At 37.5% G+C, this 19,114-nt stretch overlaps 1 protein-coding gene across 2 annotated transcripts in view; it reads left to right on the top strand.

The window, feature by feature from the left end:
• Positions 1 to 19,114, top strand: part of Kcnk2 (potassium two pore domain channel subfamily K member 2) — a 174,399-nt gene that overhangs the window by 123,537 nt on the left and 31,748 nt on the right. For both annotated transcript variants that reach the window (XM_070041436.1, XM_070041437.1), the window contains exon 4: positions 17,303 to 17,463. In XM_070041436.1, the coding sequence (XP_069897537.1) occupies positions 17,303 to 17,463 (161 nt within the window). The remainder of the gene's footprint in view (positions 1 to 17,302; positions 17,464 to 19,114) is intronic.

Genomic DNA, 19,114 nt, shown 5'->3' with positions numbered 1-19,114 from the left:
CTTAGCCTTCTATGTAACTAGAAAAAGAAGCTCAGGGACAGTGCCCAGGTTCTGAGTTCAAGCACCAAGATCCCCCCTCCCCTACACACATACCACATATTACATACACATACATACATATGCATGCACGTGTGTGTGTGTGTGTGTGTGTGTGTGTGTGTACTCAAATATTTTCCTTTTTCGTTGTTGGTCGTGGGGCTTGAACATAGGGCATGGGTACTCTCCCTGAGCTCTTTTGCTTAAGGCTAATGCTCTGCCACTTGAACCACAGTTCCATTTCTGGTTTTCTGGTGGTTAATTGTGGATAAGAGTCTCATGGAGTTTCCTGCCCAGGCTGGGTCCAATCTCAGCCTCCTGAGTAGCTAGCATTATAGGAGTGAGCCACCAGTGCTGAGCTACCTCTACATATTTAAAGAAAAAATTCATTTTCTGTTTAGGCAAACTTAACTGTCATCTGAATTGTTATCTCCAAATGTCATTTGAATTCTGATTGTTGTGCTCAAACCCAGGCCCTTTACATACTAGGCAAGCTGTTTGTCAATCACTGAACCATACCTCCAGTCCTATTAATTTTGTCTTCAAATTCTAGTAAATCCATTTCTTGCTGGATTTGGGTTCCCGATTTATAGACATGATATTTTATTCTCCCACATTGTGACTCCAGACATATTCTGGATTCTGCAGTATTCTGTTTTTTCAGAGGCATGCTTTTCTAAATCATTCTTTTATTCATTCACTCCAAAGATATTTACCTGGTGTTGAGAGACCAGTTTCTAGATGATTGGAGTATCTCAAAATAATAGGCAAAAATTTAATAAGTATCTTTATAAGGAAATAAAATAATAAAGCATGTAATATGTTTAGTTACAAAACTTTCAGGATAGTATAAACCAAGAACACAGACTTGGCATGAAACGAACAGTTTAATAGAGTCTAAATGGTATTTCTTTCCTTGGTGGTCTGTATGAGTCATTTTCACTTTAGATTTGGGTTTCCAACTTGGGGACAGTGAGTGGAGCTGGCTCAGCTCAGTGAGGGCAGCCTCCCTGGAGGGGACAGCATAGGAGCACTTAGTACTCAGCCTACCTCCTTGTGCTCAGTGGAAGCCATTCCACACTATTCCACATTTTTCTCCTTGTAGTCTGAGGTTATGGAAACAGTAAAGAGCCATTTGCTGGCTGTTATTCTAAACTGTCTTTGGTAATTGTCTTGTTGATTTCTTGGTATATTCCTCAACTCTAAGCTGGTTTTGAATAGAATACATTTGGGGTCAAGCGTGCAATCCTGAGTAGTGTTCCTCACTGAACAGATTGTCCAAGGTGTGTTGGTGGAGAGAGGGTGATGCATTTCGAGTCCACTTTTAAGGCAAGGGCAAACCTTTTCAAAATTATCTTTTGGTACTTCAGGTTAAGGAAGTGCAAGTAATTATGATATAAGAATGTAGCGTGACACAGAACATATTTTCTATACTCTTTTCAGCCTCCTATCTCCTGAAAATCCTTTCTTTAAATTAAGACAGAGAGACAGACAGATAGAGGGAGGGGGGACAGAGAGAAAGAGAAAGACAGAAAGACAGAGAGAGAATGAGAGAATGGACTGCCTGTTTCTATAGGCAGGAGTTTGAGGTTGGGCCAAGCTGCCTTAAACACTGGCTGTGCTAGTGTTTGCCCTTAGCATCCTGAGCCTTAGTTGAAAAAAAAAATGTTTCAATACATTTCATGCCCTGGGTGTTCACTTAGGGAATTAACTGAGGAATATGCCCAAGGTGCAAGCAGTTCACAGTGTTTTGCTCATAGTAGAGTCTCAATCCATGTGGAGAACCTTCTGCACATCTTTCCAAATCAAATATCCCCAGTCAGAATAGAAGATGTATCATCCACCTTTCTCGCCAATCTACGGGGCTAATAGCACATGTTGTACCCTCTGTGGGGAATCTTGGCAAGTGAAATCAAGACAGCAAGAAGTTCCTTACATAAAGCAAAGCTCTCGGGCTGGGAAGGTGGCTCAGTGGTAGAGCACTTGCCTTGCATGCCTGAGGCCCTGCGTTTGATTCCTCAGCACCACATAAGCAAAAAGAAAAAAGCCGGAAGTAGTGCTGTGGCTCAAGTGGTAGAGCACTAGCCTCGAGCTGAAGAGCTGAGGGACAGCACCCAGGCCCAGAGTTCAGGCCCCATGACCGGACCCCCCCCCCCAAAAAAAAATAAAGCAAAGCTCTCTCTTACGTAGTTTAGAACCAATACAAAGATTAATAGCATAGTATCACCAACAGACAGCAATAGTTTATTGGATGAATTATTTGTGCTTTTGGAGGATTCTCTCCTCCACAGAAATAAATAAGATGTGTAGAGTATTAAAAACCCATAAAATCAGAGAGACATTGCAAGGTCAGAAAAATTATGTCATCATCACAGTGAAGAATTTGTCTTTTTTTTTTTTTTTCCCTCATTCCTGGGGCTTGAACTCTGGGCTTGGGCGCTGTCCCTCAGCTCCTCAGCTCAAGGCAAGCACTCTACTGCTTGAGCCACAGCACCACTTCCAGTTTTCTAAGAGTTTATTGGAGATAAGAGTCTCATGGACTTTCCTGCCCGAGCTGGCTTTGAACCGGGATCCTCAGATCTCAGCCTCTTGAGTAGCTAGGATTATAGGCGTGAGCCACCAGAACCCGGCGAATTTGTCTTTTTTATGATCTCTTATGTAATAACATGTAGCATCACTGTGCACTCAATACATAGAGTTTTGAGTTTGGGGGCTTTTTGGTTTGGGGGCTTTTTGGTTTGGGGGATTATTTTGCCAGTCCTGGGGCTTGAAATCAGGGTCTGAACACTGTCCCTGAACTGTTTTGCTCAAGGTTCGTGCACTCTACCACTTGAGCCACAGCTCCACTTTCAGCCTTTTTGGTGGTTAATTGGAGATAAGAGTCTCACAGATTTTCCTGCCCTGGCTGGCTTCGAACTGAGATCCTCAGATCTCAGCCTCCTGAGTCACTAGGATTACAGATGTGAGACACCAGTGCCTGGCCAATATTTGAAGTTTTGCTTTTTTCCTGTATCTATTACCTTTGGTCCACCATGTTTTGAAATTATTAAATGGAAAATCCTCAACCAATTCATAAGTTTTATATAAATTTATTATAATGCATTGTTATGTCTTCTATTGTATAACTAATTTTTGTTAACCTTTTACTATACCTAATCAATACACTTTACCATAGGCATGCATGCATAGGAAAAACAGTACAAGATTTGAAACTATATGAGGATTTAGGCATCCACTAGGGGTCTTGGGACTTATTCCCTCAGATAAGAGGGAGCAGTTCTTTCAAAGAATCCTTACAGCAACTCTATGAGGAACTTGCTGCCATTGTTTTAATTTTTGGATAAGTAAATAGAGACAGTGAAAGATTAAACAACACACCTAAGTCAGGCAATGAATATGTAACTCTATGTCTATAGTATATGTATGGCTGTAGTGCTTGTAACCTGACTTCTAATCTCTGCTTTTGGTGGTCCTGTGAGATAGACCACTATTGCATCATATGTTGAAGAAATAAAATGATTTATACTTAGCATAAATTTTGAAAAAACTAGAGATGTTTGTTGATCGCTTTCTCTGAGTAGTTGAGAGATTTGCTTGTAAGAGTCATCTTCCTAAGTAGGATGATGGCCTTGTTACCTTTGGAAAATAGTTTAAATTGCTGCCTTTTGAAAATTATGTTCTGCAAGTTATTTTCAGAGAAGTCTGCATGAATACTATGCATGACTCTGAAAAAAAAGGATGTCCTCCATCAGTCTTTTTTACTTGCAAATATTTAATGAGGTAAGGTATACTTTCTTTCACTATGTGTGAGAAACCCTGGTATTTAAGTTAAATGGCATTATTATATATCAACTGAGTTAGTATTTTAAGTATATAAAATGCAAATGTATGTAAACTATACTTTTTGCACTGTATCTTGACTAATTCAAAGATATTTAATTTGCTTAAATCAAAGAATAGTGGGGGTAATGGGGGAGGTAGAGGAGGGAAGGGAAAAAAATCAAAGGATACTGATAGTCAAACCCCTATACCAGTGATGGATGATAGATCTTAAAGATACTATAGATGGATGTTGAATTTAAACTGAGTTTAATCTCTCTCTCTCTCTCTCTCTCTCTCTCTCTCTCTCTCTCTCTCTCTCTCTCTCTCTCTCTTTCTCTCTCTGTCTTTCCCTGTCTCAGACAGACAGTAGTTGTTGAGTTTTGAATTGCTGCCCCAAGATAATAGCCAAAGCAAAAACAGGCTCTTAGACCCTTATTTCAAGTCAAATTATATTAAATACCAACAATCAGTACTTGAAAACTTGGCATTTTATCTCTTCAACCTATGCTGTGTAATTATTGTTGATACTTCAATTTTCTTGGCCTTGATTTCTGCATTTGTGCAGTGATGATGTTAGAATTTTATTGGCCATTTCAACTGTCCCATTTTATGATTTTGTTTTTAACAAGTCAACTATATTCTCTCTCTCTGTCTCTCTTTCTCTCTCTGGGTTTCTGGTAGTTTTTTAAATGTTATTATTGTGGCTCTAGTTTTTATAATAAACCATCTCAAACAAGAAATTACCAGGCAATCCTATGAAAAATGTCAAAATAACTGACAAGTAACAGATAATGTTCATCATTTGTGAATGATGATGAAATATTCTGTTAACTCAACATTTACTTGACTCTGAGAATGAAAGGTGGACTGAAGTCATTTAGAACATTTTACTGCATCTATTGTTGGTTGGATATCAAATAGCTGTTTTCATACCTTCATATGATCTGCAAAGCATATGAAAAAAGAATGTTGCCTTAAACATTATTTCAGGAGGAAATGTAACATGACCAGTCCTACCATTCTTATAAGCAATGGACACTTACTCTGAGAATTTATGGTAGTATCTGAGTCAAGCTTTGTGGCCAGTAAAGTGATTTCATCTAGCTAGTCATCAAGTTTATATAGCATTGAGTGCTATGTCTTTCATGCATGCTATGTAGATCTCAATGCTATGTCAAAGATGGAGAAAATGAGTATGATAGTGCTTCGATTCAAATAGAGAATTTTTGGCTCTACCACCTGTAGTTTTAACTAATGTGCTATGTTGCTTCAATTATAGTTGGAAATAAATTTGAATAGGGGTGTTGGGAATTGAGGAGGATTATTATAATCAAAGATAACAGACTTCTTTATAATTCAATCATGTATGTCCACCAAGTTCCAGGTTCCTTATCTGAAAAAAATGAAAAGTTTTACACTTATTTTATCTAATAACTTTCAGGACAAGATTGATGACAGAGGAGTTGTAGAATTCTATGGTTTTGCTGCTTACATTACTGGAAGGCCAGCACAGCTAATCAAACTTGATCCTGAAAGAGGAGAATTTTAGGCATTGTAGGGAAAATGATAGGAAAGTTTATTAGGAAAAAATTATGGGAGGTAAAGAAAATTATAAAGTGGCATGACACTATGAAATGATGGCACTTTTATCATCTTTAGCCATCTCAGAGTACAGACATAAATGCTTATTTTTAATAGAGAAGAATTAGAGCCATGAGATCAAGGTAAACATAGTTTAAGAGTCCTGGCTATGGGTATAGCCTGGCTGGTCTTTGTTTCACTTCATGTTCTCCTGGGTATCAGGGTTCTAAAGAAGTTGCCTTCACTGGTCTGGTTCCCATGAGATGGTTCCTTCCTTTAAGTAAGTATCTTCATTGGAGGGTCATCTATCCCACAAGACTTTGCTGCTCCTTAGGGATAATCCAAGCATTTCTTTTTCATAGAGATGTTTTCAATCTTTCCTGCCTTTTTTGGAAACGAAGGTGCAAAGTATCTATGGAGAGACAAAATGGGGGCAAAGATACCCTCATTTTCCTTGCTTTTAGTTAAAGTAAAAACAGTTCAATATACTTTCAATACATTGAAAATGGATTGTCTCTAGGCTGAGAACAGTATTAGGCCTTGGAGTTTGAGTTCTTATTGAGATTGCCTTTAAAGAATTCCTGTCCCTAGGTCCAGTCTACATGGCTAAGGTTACGTGTGAATTAGGAGGCTTAATTTATATATATATTATATATATAAACATCATACATAGCATACAAATATTATATTTATATTATACATTTGTTTATATTTTAATTTATATATTGCATATATATACATGGGGATATATTGTATATAATATCAATCTTGTCCTGAAAGTTATTTTATATATATATATATATATTATTTTTTTCTTTCACAGAGACCTCATGATCTCATCCTTTATAAGTTCCCTTTGCATTTTTCATCATTCATGGCTAGTTGCTTCCTATCATTTATAGACAGTATAGCTTTGTTTATTGGCTTTCATGACTTATCATTTGATAGTAAGGACAGGAATATAACATCAAATTTTTCTGAAGTTCTTATAGGAAAAGTCTTTGTATATTAATCTTTTCGATTTTCAGGGCATTCAGATTCTTTGTGTTTACTTTTTCTCAATACCTGGAAAAAATATGTGTTTCCCCATTTGTTTTTGCTAAGAAATAGCTTCCCATTTCTTTGATGATGCTGGATCACTTTGGCTCCCTTCTTAGAATAAAAGTGGGCTGATCAAACATTGAAATAGCACAAGAAATTAGAATCTTTACACCTGGAGCAAGCTATCTGCTTGACATTGAGAATAGTTGGGCAACATTTAGAGCTCATATTTTATTAAAGTGCCTGTCTCTAAACACTAATAGTCAAGCTTAGTGCAGTTCAGTTCTGGCACTGTTAAAGGCAAATGGGAACAAAGAAGGACTTGGAGATCCACATGCACTTCCATATTAAGGAAGTAGCTTGGGAAGTTAGGAAATGACATGCAGACTTATTATTGTTATTGTTCTTTGGCAAAGTCTCTTTGCAACGGGAAAAATTGCTCTCAGTGTTTGAACTACTCTTGTAGATTATATAAATGCACTTTGTTAGCAAAGTGTTTGAGAGAAGCTCATTCAAAAAGCAACCTAAGAAAACTCAACTATTTGTGCCACCAAATAGCAAGGGAGCCATCTTGTGAAATACTGTTTGAATTGCAGGTATCTGGCTTTTGGCCCAAGAAGTTTGGTGATAATAGGGTTAACACAAAAATGTCAAATTAACCCTTTGACTTAGTTACTTTGATACATTTTTCACTTACCTGTACATTCTTTTCCTTTAAGACTAGATCAAACTCAAAATGTTTGCATAGTAGCATGTCTATGCATAGATCTACATTCTGTGTTTAGATAAAGAAGAAAAACAGTGTTTATAGCCTTGATCCCTAAGGCATACTCTTAAGTATTTGAGGTAATGGTTTAAATCTTTGTCTTTCTGTTTAACTTGCTTAACCTTCAGCATATGATTTCACTTCAATGAACCTCAACTTCCACAATCAGAGAGCCTAGCTTAGTTGCATTTAAATTTTATAAGATTGTCTTGAAAGTTAAATATATGTATATATATATGTATAAATGTATATGTGTGTATGTATATATAAAGGAATTAGCATCATATCTGATTGTATATATGATATGCAATGAGAGAGCGAGCTTTGCCTAACTTACTAATAACAAACATTATTTAATTACGATTTTATTGGTAATGAAAATGTGGTTAGTATAGTGATACTATACCACTCTACTTTTCACTTTTTCAGTGATACTTTTTATAGTATCACAATAGTGATACTGTAGCCAGTCTAGAAAAGATGCTTAGTCAAGGTCATTCTAAGGACAAAAGGAGATTTACTAGGTGTTAAATGTTAGGCTTTGGGCTCTTTTTTACTTGGATTTGCTTCCTGATTTTTACCTTTCCTACCTCTACTCAAGGAGACTCTCTCTTTACCTTTTGTAGCTTTAGATGCACATACTATATATGTCACAGGAGTATAAGTTGAAACCACTTAAAAATACTTACCACTTAAAAACACATACGAATAGCCTTCTCTCAATAGAAAACGATAAATCATTGTTGTGGAGTGGATGTTTTAAAGTTTCATATGTGATTCTGCTGTGCGTCCCTGGTTCAAAATCAGTGATAAGAGAACAGTGCTCAAATGTAAACGCTGAAAGCATGCTTTCTTTTTATTTAACCATCTAGTTGTTTGTTATTGAGATTCATGTTTCCTGGAGCTGTGTTTGCTAGGTTTTTTCCTCGTGCATCATAACTAAAGTTTCTCTAGCTTTCTTACCAAGGAGGTTAGAAGGAATGGTGTGTGAGATAGTCAGTCAGAGGGACAGGATTATAGCATGGCTCTGGAAGTGCAGAATTGTGCCAGACAGGAAGAGCAAGTAACATAAAAGATACATATTTCTTAGTGACTGGGTTGTTAATCACGAACATAAGGATTCCGAGTGTGTATGTGTGTGTGTGTGTGTGTGTGTGTGTGTGTGTGCGTGCGTGTGTGTGTGTGTGTGTGTGTGTGTGTGTGTGTGTGTGTGTGTGTGTGTGTGTGTGTCTGTGTTCCACTTTGAGCCAGAGCTCCGCTTCTGGTTTTCTGATGGTTAATTGAAGATAAGGGTCTCACACACTTTCCTGCCTGGGCTGGAAACAATTCAGATTGCTGCTCCTCAGATGGCAGCTTTCTGAGTAGCTAGGATTATAGGTGTGAGCCTCCAGTGCCTGGTGCCATTTATTAATTGGGTTGTTGATTCTTTGGGAGTTGAGGATGTTCTGAAATCCCTGTATATTCTGCTTCTTAATTTTTGTCAGATGTATAGCTGACAAAGATGTTTTCCCCCCTCATTTGTAGGTTCTCTCTTCCATCTAGTGACTATTTCCTTAGCTTGCTGCAATCCTTAGTTTGATGTCAGTCTTTGCTCTTACTTGGTAAGCTGTTAGAATTCTGTTCAGTTACTATCAGTGTAGTACTCAAAGTTTCAAGTCTTAACGTTAAAACCCTTGACCTAATTAGGATTGATACTAGTGTAAGGCTAGTGATAAAGATCTACTTTTAGTCTTCTGCAAAAACAAATAAAATCTTTTAGCTAAGAAAATGAATGTGCTCCTCCTGATCTGATTTGGGTCATCTTATTCTACACTAACCTAAATATCTTCTGAAGTTCAGGCGTATGCAATGATCACATTTCTTCTAGATATTTCCATCGCCCTTAGTATTATAAATCATTATTTTTTCATTTCATGTCTAAAATAATGTTAAAATATTGTAACACTGTTGGTTTCTGCATATTTATCATGTACTTAGCTCTTTAACAAATGTTTCCAGTTCAATAAATCTCTGTATTCCTTTGCATTTATAAGACACTTAATTCCACCCACAATGAAGATACTTGTCTTTTTTATAATAAATATTCCTTTTATTTCTTACCAACATCACACCTGTTACAACGTTTAGAATAATAATAAGTGTAAAATGGATACCTTTTTCTTTTTTTAAATTCTGGGCCTCATGCTTGGTAAGCAAGAGTCCTCTCCCTTGAGCCCCTCGGGGATCCCTTCAGTGTGCTTTAACATTAAATATGACATGTGTTTTCAGACAACTATTCTTTGTCATGATAAAATAATAATTTTCTAATTTTAGTTTTTTAAAATACTCTTAGGAATGTCGCAGATAGTATGCAGTGTCTTCTAGGTCTGCCATTTCTTTTGCTACTGGGAAAACATTCTGTATGCAGAAGTGTCTAAGGAGAACAGTGGCGCCCATCTGTCTTTATCACTCTATCACCTGAGCCAGCCTGTCAGTCCCATAACATAATATTTCTAAGTAGGTTGCTGCTTGCCTCACCACTATTGTGTGATTAGAAAACTCCTTTGAAACTCGTTCAAAGTACATTTAGCAAATCATACATCTTTCTATGCTAGTATCCTTTTCATTCTTTAATTTACTATGTAGTTTTAATTATTAAAGCTGTAGATATCATCCTTTTAATTTAGAAGGAAGCTTCAGCTCTCCTTTCTATTTCAAGTATTTATTGACTATTATTAATTGCTTTAAGCAAATGAATTTTAGAATCAATTACTATATTATGAAATGTTCAAAAGGTATGTAAGTTAGATCGAAAGGATAGTAAATTCATTAATTATTTAGAGAGGAATTTTTATCAGTTTTCATAAACACTGATTATATATTTTCTTTTCCTTTATTTCCTCCCAAAGTCATGTCAGTGAGTCAGTAAAAAGATACTTTTTGATGGTCAGTTATGTACTGATTAAGCCAGCATTTGTGCAAGTTTATGATGTTAAAATTACTCTATATCTATCGCTATCTCTATCTATCTATCTATCTATCTATCTATCTATCTATCTATCTATCTATCTATCTATCTATCTATCTATCTATCTATCTATCTATCTATCTATCTACCTACCTACCTATCTATCTATCTATCTATCTATCTATCTATCTATCTATCTATCTATCTATCTATCTATCTATCTATCTACCTACCTATCTACCTACCTACCTTCCTACCTACCATCTGTCTAGTAGATATATAGATAAACTTGAGGAACTGGTACTTAAGTGGGAAAGACAAACAGAAAATGAATTGTTGCAAACAATTCTAAGTGTTTACAATGCTTAAAGATTTTATGTCATATAGCCTATACATTCTAATCAGAAAAATGTCCCGCCAACTGTTCAGATAAAGATGGCATATATAAGCCCCTTGGTAATGATCTCCTTGCAGTATATTTACAACAGCTATCCAGGGAAAGTCCTTCCTGAGGGTAATGTGAAGGAGAGTGGTAGCTATCTTGTGTGATGCACTGATTTAGGGGTCAGAGGTGTCCTAAATGTACTCACTTGGCCTCCATCCAGCTCTCTGGCTCAGACTACCTCCATTCCCTTAAATTTGATTCTGTTTTCTTTAGTGGCGTGTTGGTAAATATTAGCGAGCTAAAGGGAGTAGGGATGACCTCAATCAAAGTGCTTGACAACTTCAATGGTGTAACCATTCCCACGGTAGCTTGTTTCAATGTTTAAACAACATGCAAAATTCTTGAAAATGTAACAGTTCATTTCACATGCCAGCTCCAGTATAACTTGGCATCCTTTTCCCCAGCTCTTCCCCTCCTCACTTTTCCCCTCCCCTCCCTTTGTCCATCCGCTAGTCCCTAGTTTGCTTTACTTCCTTCAACGTCACACCTCATCATTTTGCAATCTTGTCCATTCCCTCATGTTTTTCAGAACCTGGGTGTACTACCATTCCCTTCGGGCTCTTATTATTAATATGTATGTGTAGATAGATAGATAGATAGATAGATAGATAGATAGATAGATAGATAGATAGATAGATAGGGTGTAAACAGAAAACCTGGCTTTCTTCAAGTGGCACATTTGAGTGTAAACACTACTCGAGGCGTGTAACTTCATACTGTTTTTTTTCTTTAAGTAGTTCCTTGTTTTTTTGCCTCTCTTTAACAGTACTGTGTCATCGTGAAGCTGTTGATTGACAAGGGTAAAAAGAGTCAGATGTTGAGGCATCTACAAATATAGGAAGTTTAGAACTATTCTTCTTGTAGTCAATGGGTAATCTAAAGCTCCCCTTCTATTAATAGTATCAGATCACTTAAGGAGATCTACATTCATTGGTAAGAACTTATGGAAAATCTGTGAAAGTTAGTGTATTTTTAGACCCAAGGCAGCTACTTTTCTAAATAGCCACTGTATTCTGAAGTGAAATGGGGGAAATTTCTGGGGATTCTAGGCATGTTCTTAATGTCAGAAAACTGCAAGGTTTTTTTCTTTTCTTTGTACACAGGGAGTGGAGATTATGTGAAGGATACTTCCTCAAGGTGCAAATTAAGTCTTTGAGCTCAGCATAGCAAAGTAACAGCTACAGAAATATTTGGATAGTGAAGCAGAACATGTACAGTGGGGTTTTTACCACGAGTCCTCACTCCTGTTTTTTTGGGGGGAGGGGGTGTCTGCCTTCTGTCAACTTTGTCCTGGACACAATAAAAATGGAGTGCAGATATGCCACAAGAGACTTGACTCCATTTTTGTGATCAGTGAAAGACAGATTGCCTTTTCTTACCTAGATTTCTCTTTGGATGTAAGTTCATTTCATGGGTGATGTAAACAGACTTCCTGAGTAAATCCTCTGTCACCTTTTCTAAAGATGTTCCCTAGGAGCCTCTAGGCTAAATCTTAGTTGCTGATGGATGAAAATTTGGAGTTGGTATTTTCTTGTGCACTTCCAACTTGTGTGGTGGGAGATCAGATCAAGCTTCTGTGGATAAGTTGGCTTTTTATGATTTAATAATAAAACCTATCTATGGTGATGCCCTTGTCAGAATAAAACATTTTTACAAAAATAGAAGTTATGTCTTTCCTGGAGGATAACCAGCCTTCATACGTCTTATCAATATGAATCTAGAGATAATTGTCTTTCAATAAGTAGGATAGAATAGGGCACCAGATGCCTAGTCTACCCTAGCTCATGGTTATTCATCTGGAGAAAGCAATAACCGGAGTACTGAATCTGCTCAGCACTTCCTAGAATAGTCTACAGTGCCCTGTGGATGTGACAATTCCATTATGTTTTCCATACTCAGCTTATTGATACAAGCAGTGTTGTTAGGTAGCACACTGTCCCAAATAAGTCGGTTTAAACATTCCATGATTTTGTAGTCTTTGGGATGATTTGATTCTTCTTAGAGTACCTTGATACCTTGATAGAAGATAGAAGGTTATAATGCGTTCTCTGGATGGATCCTTTGCATATGTGACTCTGCTGTAGAATATTCTGTGGCTTCAGTAAAAGCAGATGGGACACAAATGAGTTAAATGCAGAGATTCATTATATCAGAGCCCATGGTCCTTCCAGATTTTCCTAGGTGCTGGGGTACCAGACATGATTGGGTTTTCATCCTGACTCCATGCTTTTTCCTGTACCCTAGGATTCTCAACCCCTCTTCATCCTCTCTGCAAAGCAGACAACCACTTTTGATCCCTATACAGCTAGAGCAGATTCCTGAAGCTGCATCCCATTCAGAAGACATTTGGTGGACAAGGGAGGAGCGGATTTGTCTTTCTCTGATTTCCCATAGTGGTATCTACTGGAGGCAGAAGAGTAGTGGAGGCTTAGAGGCTTTGTTGTTGTTGTTGTTTTGCTTTTTCTTCTGTATAAAATATAAACAAACATGAATATATGTTTTTTGAAATAATGCCCCTGTTTTGCATGTAATGGACGTTGGAGGTATTTTAAGTGATTATTGTGTGAATTACTGGGCTATTATTTTACCTGTTTTCATGTTTCCTTTCACAAGCATTATTTTGCATTTTTGTTTCTCTTGAATGCTATAGCTAGTGGTTGAACTTTTGAGAAGCAGAACATTTACGTATTCTCCCAGTGTTTACCCCATGAATGACTTCTTAGTTACGAAGGAAATGAATAGTTACCTTTCAGTGGAAGAATCTAGTGGACCTGATTTAAGTACTTAAAATCAATACTATCATTAATAGGACAAGCCAACACCATAAGCTGTAGATATCTTGTACTGAGAAGAGTTATATTCATGCCAGAAATTCATGACTTGAATCTACTTGTGAGAACAGATTCAAACTGAAGAATGTTTTACAAAATAACTGGGCTCTCTTTCTCAAAAAATATTAGCCTTGAAATATGAAAGGTTTAAGAAGTAGGAGATTAAAGGAAGGGGTTATTCTAATTAAGTGCAGGGTATGATCTTGAATTGGATCCAAAGATATAGGAAAATGTATAGAGGACATTACTGGGGATGGTTGGCAGAATTTGAATATAGATTGTTAATGAAGGAAGAACCTGTATCAATGTTAACTTGAGTGTCAGTGTTCTTGGGGGTTTTGTTCTAGGCTCTCTCCTAACTACTGCGTTCCATCTGTGCCACAATCTATAACATCTAGAGCAGGTTGCTTTATCTCCCATTTTTGGTATCAGACTCTTCAATGTTTATATAGGTTTCTCCTTTGGTTATTCTACTGACAAGTCAAAATCAGCCCATTCTATATCTTCATGCTGCTGTAACAAAGCACCTGAGGTAATTATCTTAGCAAGAGAAAAGGTTTTTATGCCTTATGCCTTGCCAGGTTGCTGTCCAAGATCAAGCAGACCCATTGCTTTGGGACTTTGATGGAGTGTCAGTAAATAATGGTGGGGAATATGGAATAGAGCAAAAACTATTCTATTAGGAGCCAGGAAACAAAAGATAGAAATGAGTCAAGGTCTAAAGACCTCACATCACCTGAAGATTCCCCCATTCAGTAGTACCATTCAGTAGTACCTGTCTCCCAGTAGACCAGATTTGCATCTTTGGGGGACCTGTATCTGAACCATAACTTACCTTCCTTGATCAGACTTTTGGTCTCCCCAAACCTGGCTACTCTTCAGTGTGTCTCTCAAGGAAATGTCACCAAGATCACCCATCATCCATGCCAGAATCTGAGCAGGACTTTTTCCTCCTCTTGCCTCCCAATTAACATTCTCCTCTGGGAAGCCAAAATAAACTTGGAAGATGTCAGGTTATACCCTGTTCTACCTTGCTGAATGTCTCCCTGTCATTCCACTCACATGAGAGAGAAGTCAAACTCCTCGGCAAGGATATGATGCTCCATAACACAGGCTCAGTTTAGCTTTCTTTATCTGCTGCCACTGTCTTCTCCATCGAACTGAATTTATTTTTTAGTTTCTCAAAGATGCTAAGTTCTCTTTTTTCTCTCTCAACCTCATCATGAACCCTCCTCTTTCTTCCACCCAGATTAGCTTCTGAAGTTTCTGATCCCAGCTTTAGGGTCATTTCTGTGTGTGGCTAGTCTCCTTCTAAATCCATCTACACTGAAAACATTGCTGTACTTTCTCTGGTGCACACTCACCATACATGGGTACCTGTCTTTTATGTTTGCATCTCACTGGATTATTAGAAATGAGAGATCAATTCCATCTGTGTTCACAGTTTGAACTTCTAGTCCTAGAATAGTTCCTGGCAAATTAATGTTGCTCAATCAAAACATTTTTGTTGTTGCTGTTGGTCAAGGGGCTTGAACTTGGGGAAGTCCAGTGAAGTGTACACTTGCATGAAAGCCTCCTCTCCTCTCCCAGCCCAACACCATTGCCTCAGCTCTTTGAAGTAGAATCTGTCACATCCAACCAGATCAACCATGGTCATCACTCAGCAAGGAAAATTTATTTCAGCTGCAAATACTAACTATTCTAGCATTATAGTATGCTTCCAAGTATGAAAATATCACCAGGGATTCTGAAGCACTTAAGTGATTTATTGCCAGGCTACCATGGCTCCTGTCTGTAATGCTAGCTACTTAGGAGGCTGAGATCTAGGGATCACAATTCAAGAAAGTCCATGAGGCTCTTATGTCCAATTAACCACCAAAAAGACCAGAACAGAGTTGTGGTTCAAATGTCAGAGCACTAGCTTTGAGCGTAAAAGCTCAGGGACAGTGCCTAACCTGTGGGTTCAAGCCCTAGGACCAACACACACACACACACACACACACACACACACACACACACACACACACACACACACACACACGCACACGCACATGCACACGCACGCACGCACGCACACACTCAAATACAAAGGGAAAGAAAAAGAATCTCACCTAAAAAAATCATTCAGGAATTCCTTCAAATAATTAAATTAATACATGACACAACAATGATAAAGAAATGAAGGTTTATTATTCCCATGACATATGAACAAAAAAGTTGTAATGAGAAATCAAAGTTTTTGGAAATTAGGAATGTTAAAAAACCCTCAGTAGGGCTGGGAAGGTGGCTCAGTGGTAGAGCGCTTGCCTTGCATGCATGAGGCCCTGGGTTTGATTCCTCAGCACCACATAAGCAAAAAGAAAAAAGCCAGAAGTGGCGCTGTGGCTCAAGTGGTAGAGCGCTCGCCTTGAGCTGAAGAGCTGAGGGACAGTGCCCAGGCCCAGAGTTCAGGCCCCATGACCGGACCCAAAAAAAAAAAACCCTCAGTAAATGATTAATAATGAATACCAAATTGAGTATAGAAGAAGGAGGGGAAGGCTGGAAATGTTATAAGGAGAAAAATGTCTAAACTAAAATAACCAAATATTAGTCCACTGCTCTCTCACATTATATACCTTTTGTGCAACCAAACTTAAGACATTTATATCCCACCAAATAATAATAAAAAGAAGTTGAAACTATTCTTAGGCTATAAGAAAACCTCAATAGATCTCAAGGTAGACATCCTACAGACTATAACATTTGACTATAATAATAAAAAACTGGAAAGTAACAACAAACAAAATGCCAACTTCAAAATATCTTCATATTTTGGGGGCAGGAGAAAATTAAAGCTCAGGTTTCACATACATTTAATATGGAGTTGAGTACAAGTCATCTTAAGGACCTGGGTGCTGCCCCTGAGCCTCTTTGTGCTCAAGGCTCTTTGTGCTGTACCATGTGAGCCACAGTGCCACTTCTGGTTTTTGAGTGGTTAGTTGGAGAGATGAGTCTCACAGGGACTTTTCTATTTGAGTTGACTTTGAACCAGGATCCTCAGATCTCAGCCTCCTGAATAGCTAGGATTACAGGTGTGAGCCTCTGGTGCCCAGCTTCTATGTACTTCAGTGAGACGTAACTTCATTACCTCAAACATGGGTTCAGATAGTGCTTTATACAATAAATGGAGTTTAATTGCTGTGATTCAGCCAGAAACAGCTAGAAAACCTTCCACATTTTCAGAATATTATAAAAAGTGTTTTCTTGCCAGGCACTAGTGACTCATGCCTATAATCATAGCTACTCAAGAAAGCAGAGGGCCAAAGGATTTCATTTTAATTCACAGAAAAGTCCACAGGACTCCATCTCAAACCAACCAGCAAAAATCTGGGCTGGGGATACGACTCATGTGGTAGAGTATCAGCTGAGCAAGTGAGCTTTATTTTCTGGAGTGTACTTGAATAAAAAAATTAAATTGCAGTCCATTTTTAATAAGTAATCTGGACATATTTGCATACTCTTAAATTAAGGCCCCACACTTTTTTCCATGGGATCTGAATGGCAGTGGTCTTTGGGGCTATCGGTACCTGGGTGGTATTCTACAGGTGTTAACACCTCAATTTTCACCATCTTGTCAATGTTCAAGTGCCGCATTAGCTATTAGTTGTAATTACTGGAGTATTTCTTATAAGGTTTTATAGTAGAACATAATGGAATATATAAAAATTATGTAATAGAAAAGGATTCTTAACTAATTGAAATTGAGATTTGGAAATTTCTAGATCAGGTTTTTAGATCAGATGTTTTAAATTACTATTCATTTATAAACAGTTGAGTTTTTTTTCCTGTTTTAGGGTTTGGAAATATCTCACCACGCACAGAAGGTGGGAAGATATTCTGTATCATCTATGCCTTACTGGGAATTCCTCTATTTGGCTTTCTCTTGGCTGGAGTGGGAGATCAACTTGGAACCATATTTGGAAAGGGAATTGCCAAAGTGGAAGATACATTTATTGTGAGTATCCCATACTTCTGGGTACATATATTTATTGTTTGACGTTTTTTCTAATACAAATAATATGTTTACTATGACTTTAGGGAGAGTTAAAAATCCAGTTATTAAGGTTCCCATAACCATTTATATGAAAATATCTTAGCATGTAAGTCGCATTATTTTAATTATGATATAATTACCTGAATGAATAAATCCCTGTATGAGAAAAATGCAAAAATATGTAGAGGCAAGTTGGGTATGTTGGCTCATACTACTCAGCTACTCAGGAGATGGAGATGAGGGAGGTTGTGGCTCAACGCCAGTCTGGGCAAAAGAGTTATATAGAGCCTATTTCAACCAGGAAACTGTGAATGGCGCAGAATGACTTTCATGCTGGACATGTAGGAAGCAAATAGGCTCTGGCCCCAGGGGGAGAAAACATGCAATCCTCTCATTTAAAAAAACAAAAAACAAAGCATTAAAAAAAAAAGGCTGAGGGCATGGGTCAAGTCTGTCCAACAAGTGAAAGACATAAGTTTAAACCTTAGTATCATCAATGAATAAAATAAATAAATAATGTTCTTATTGGAGTTCCAAAAATAATAATACATGTCTTGATTTAAGCTTGTCTTTTGATAAAAATGATAGAAGAATTGAATGGTTGGATTTGAGGGTGAGATTATAATTTGTTATTACTACCAACAGCGTTCCAACTGAGTTTTATTTATTCAAAACGTTTATCTTTTCTCATAAGCAACCAAATGTTTATATTTAACTGCACAGATGAAATAAAATTACTGAATATTGTTTCTTAATATAGATTGCTGTCCCAAAATTTTAGCATTAGTCACTTTACACATTTAAGGTCCAAGTTAGCACTCAAACATTTCTACTATTAGAATGGAAAAAGACATCGTTACCCAAAATAAGAGTTTTGTTTTTCCTTGGTATTATACTTTCCTTAAATAAATGTTAATATGTCTTGTATTCATCTTAATCAAGAGGTCAGTTAGTGGCATGGACTTGAAATGCTGACTTGTCCTCCTTAACATCATACTACCTACTAGACGTTGAAAGAGACTCTAATAATCTCTTCCTTTTCTATGATTTATTAGCTCTTTATCATCAAAAATTCTATTCTGCATCATTCAGTGATTTTTCCAAATGGTACGAGATATTGCTCTTCAATATTTACAGTGCACAGATCCAGTCCGAGATTAAAAATACATGGTATCTAAGCCAAATATGGCAGGGCTTACCTGTAATCCCAGCAGTTGGGATACTGAGACAGGAGGATAGTTTTGTCAGCGTGAGCTGGAATACATAATGATACCATGTTGCCAACAAAATCAAATATAAAAACAAAGAAACAAAAGGTAACTAACCTCAAACAGACAGGAAGCAATAAACTGAATAATGAAGTGTAATGCATTACATGATAGGGATTTCTTACTGGAAAAGGAGCATAACATGGCAGGTGCTGGCTCTGATGATAGCTGTGACTGGGGTTCTGAAGGCATCCTTCCATCCGGGTCTGCAGCTTTGGGGTTGTGCAGTTGGAGGGAGGTCACAGAGCAGAGCAGCCATTCCATGGCTCACGTGAGAATCAGAACCTAGGCATTGTTCGTGTCCTAGTCCATCGAATTATTTCATAGTTCATGTTTAGCATTCC

This window comes from Dipodomys merriami, unplaced genomic scaffold (genome assembly GCF_024711535.1).
Source record: "Dipodomys merriami isolate MVZ:Mamm:240054 unplaced genomic scaffold, mDipMer1.0.p SCAF_31, whole genome shotgun sequence".
Lineage (NCBI taxonomy): Eukaryota > Metazoa > Chordata > Mammalia > Rodentia > Heteromyidae > Dipodomys > Dipodomys merriami.
Note: the sequence above shows the minus strand (reverse complement) of the source record. Positions and strands in the feature narration are given on the sequence as shown.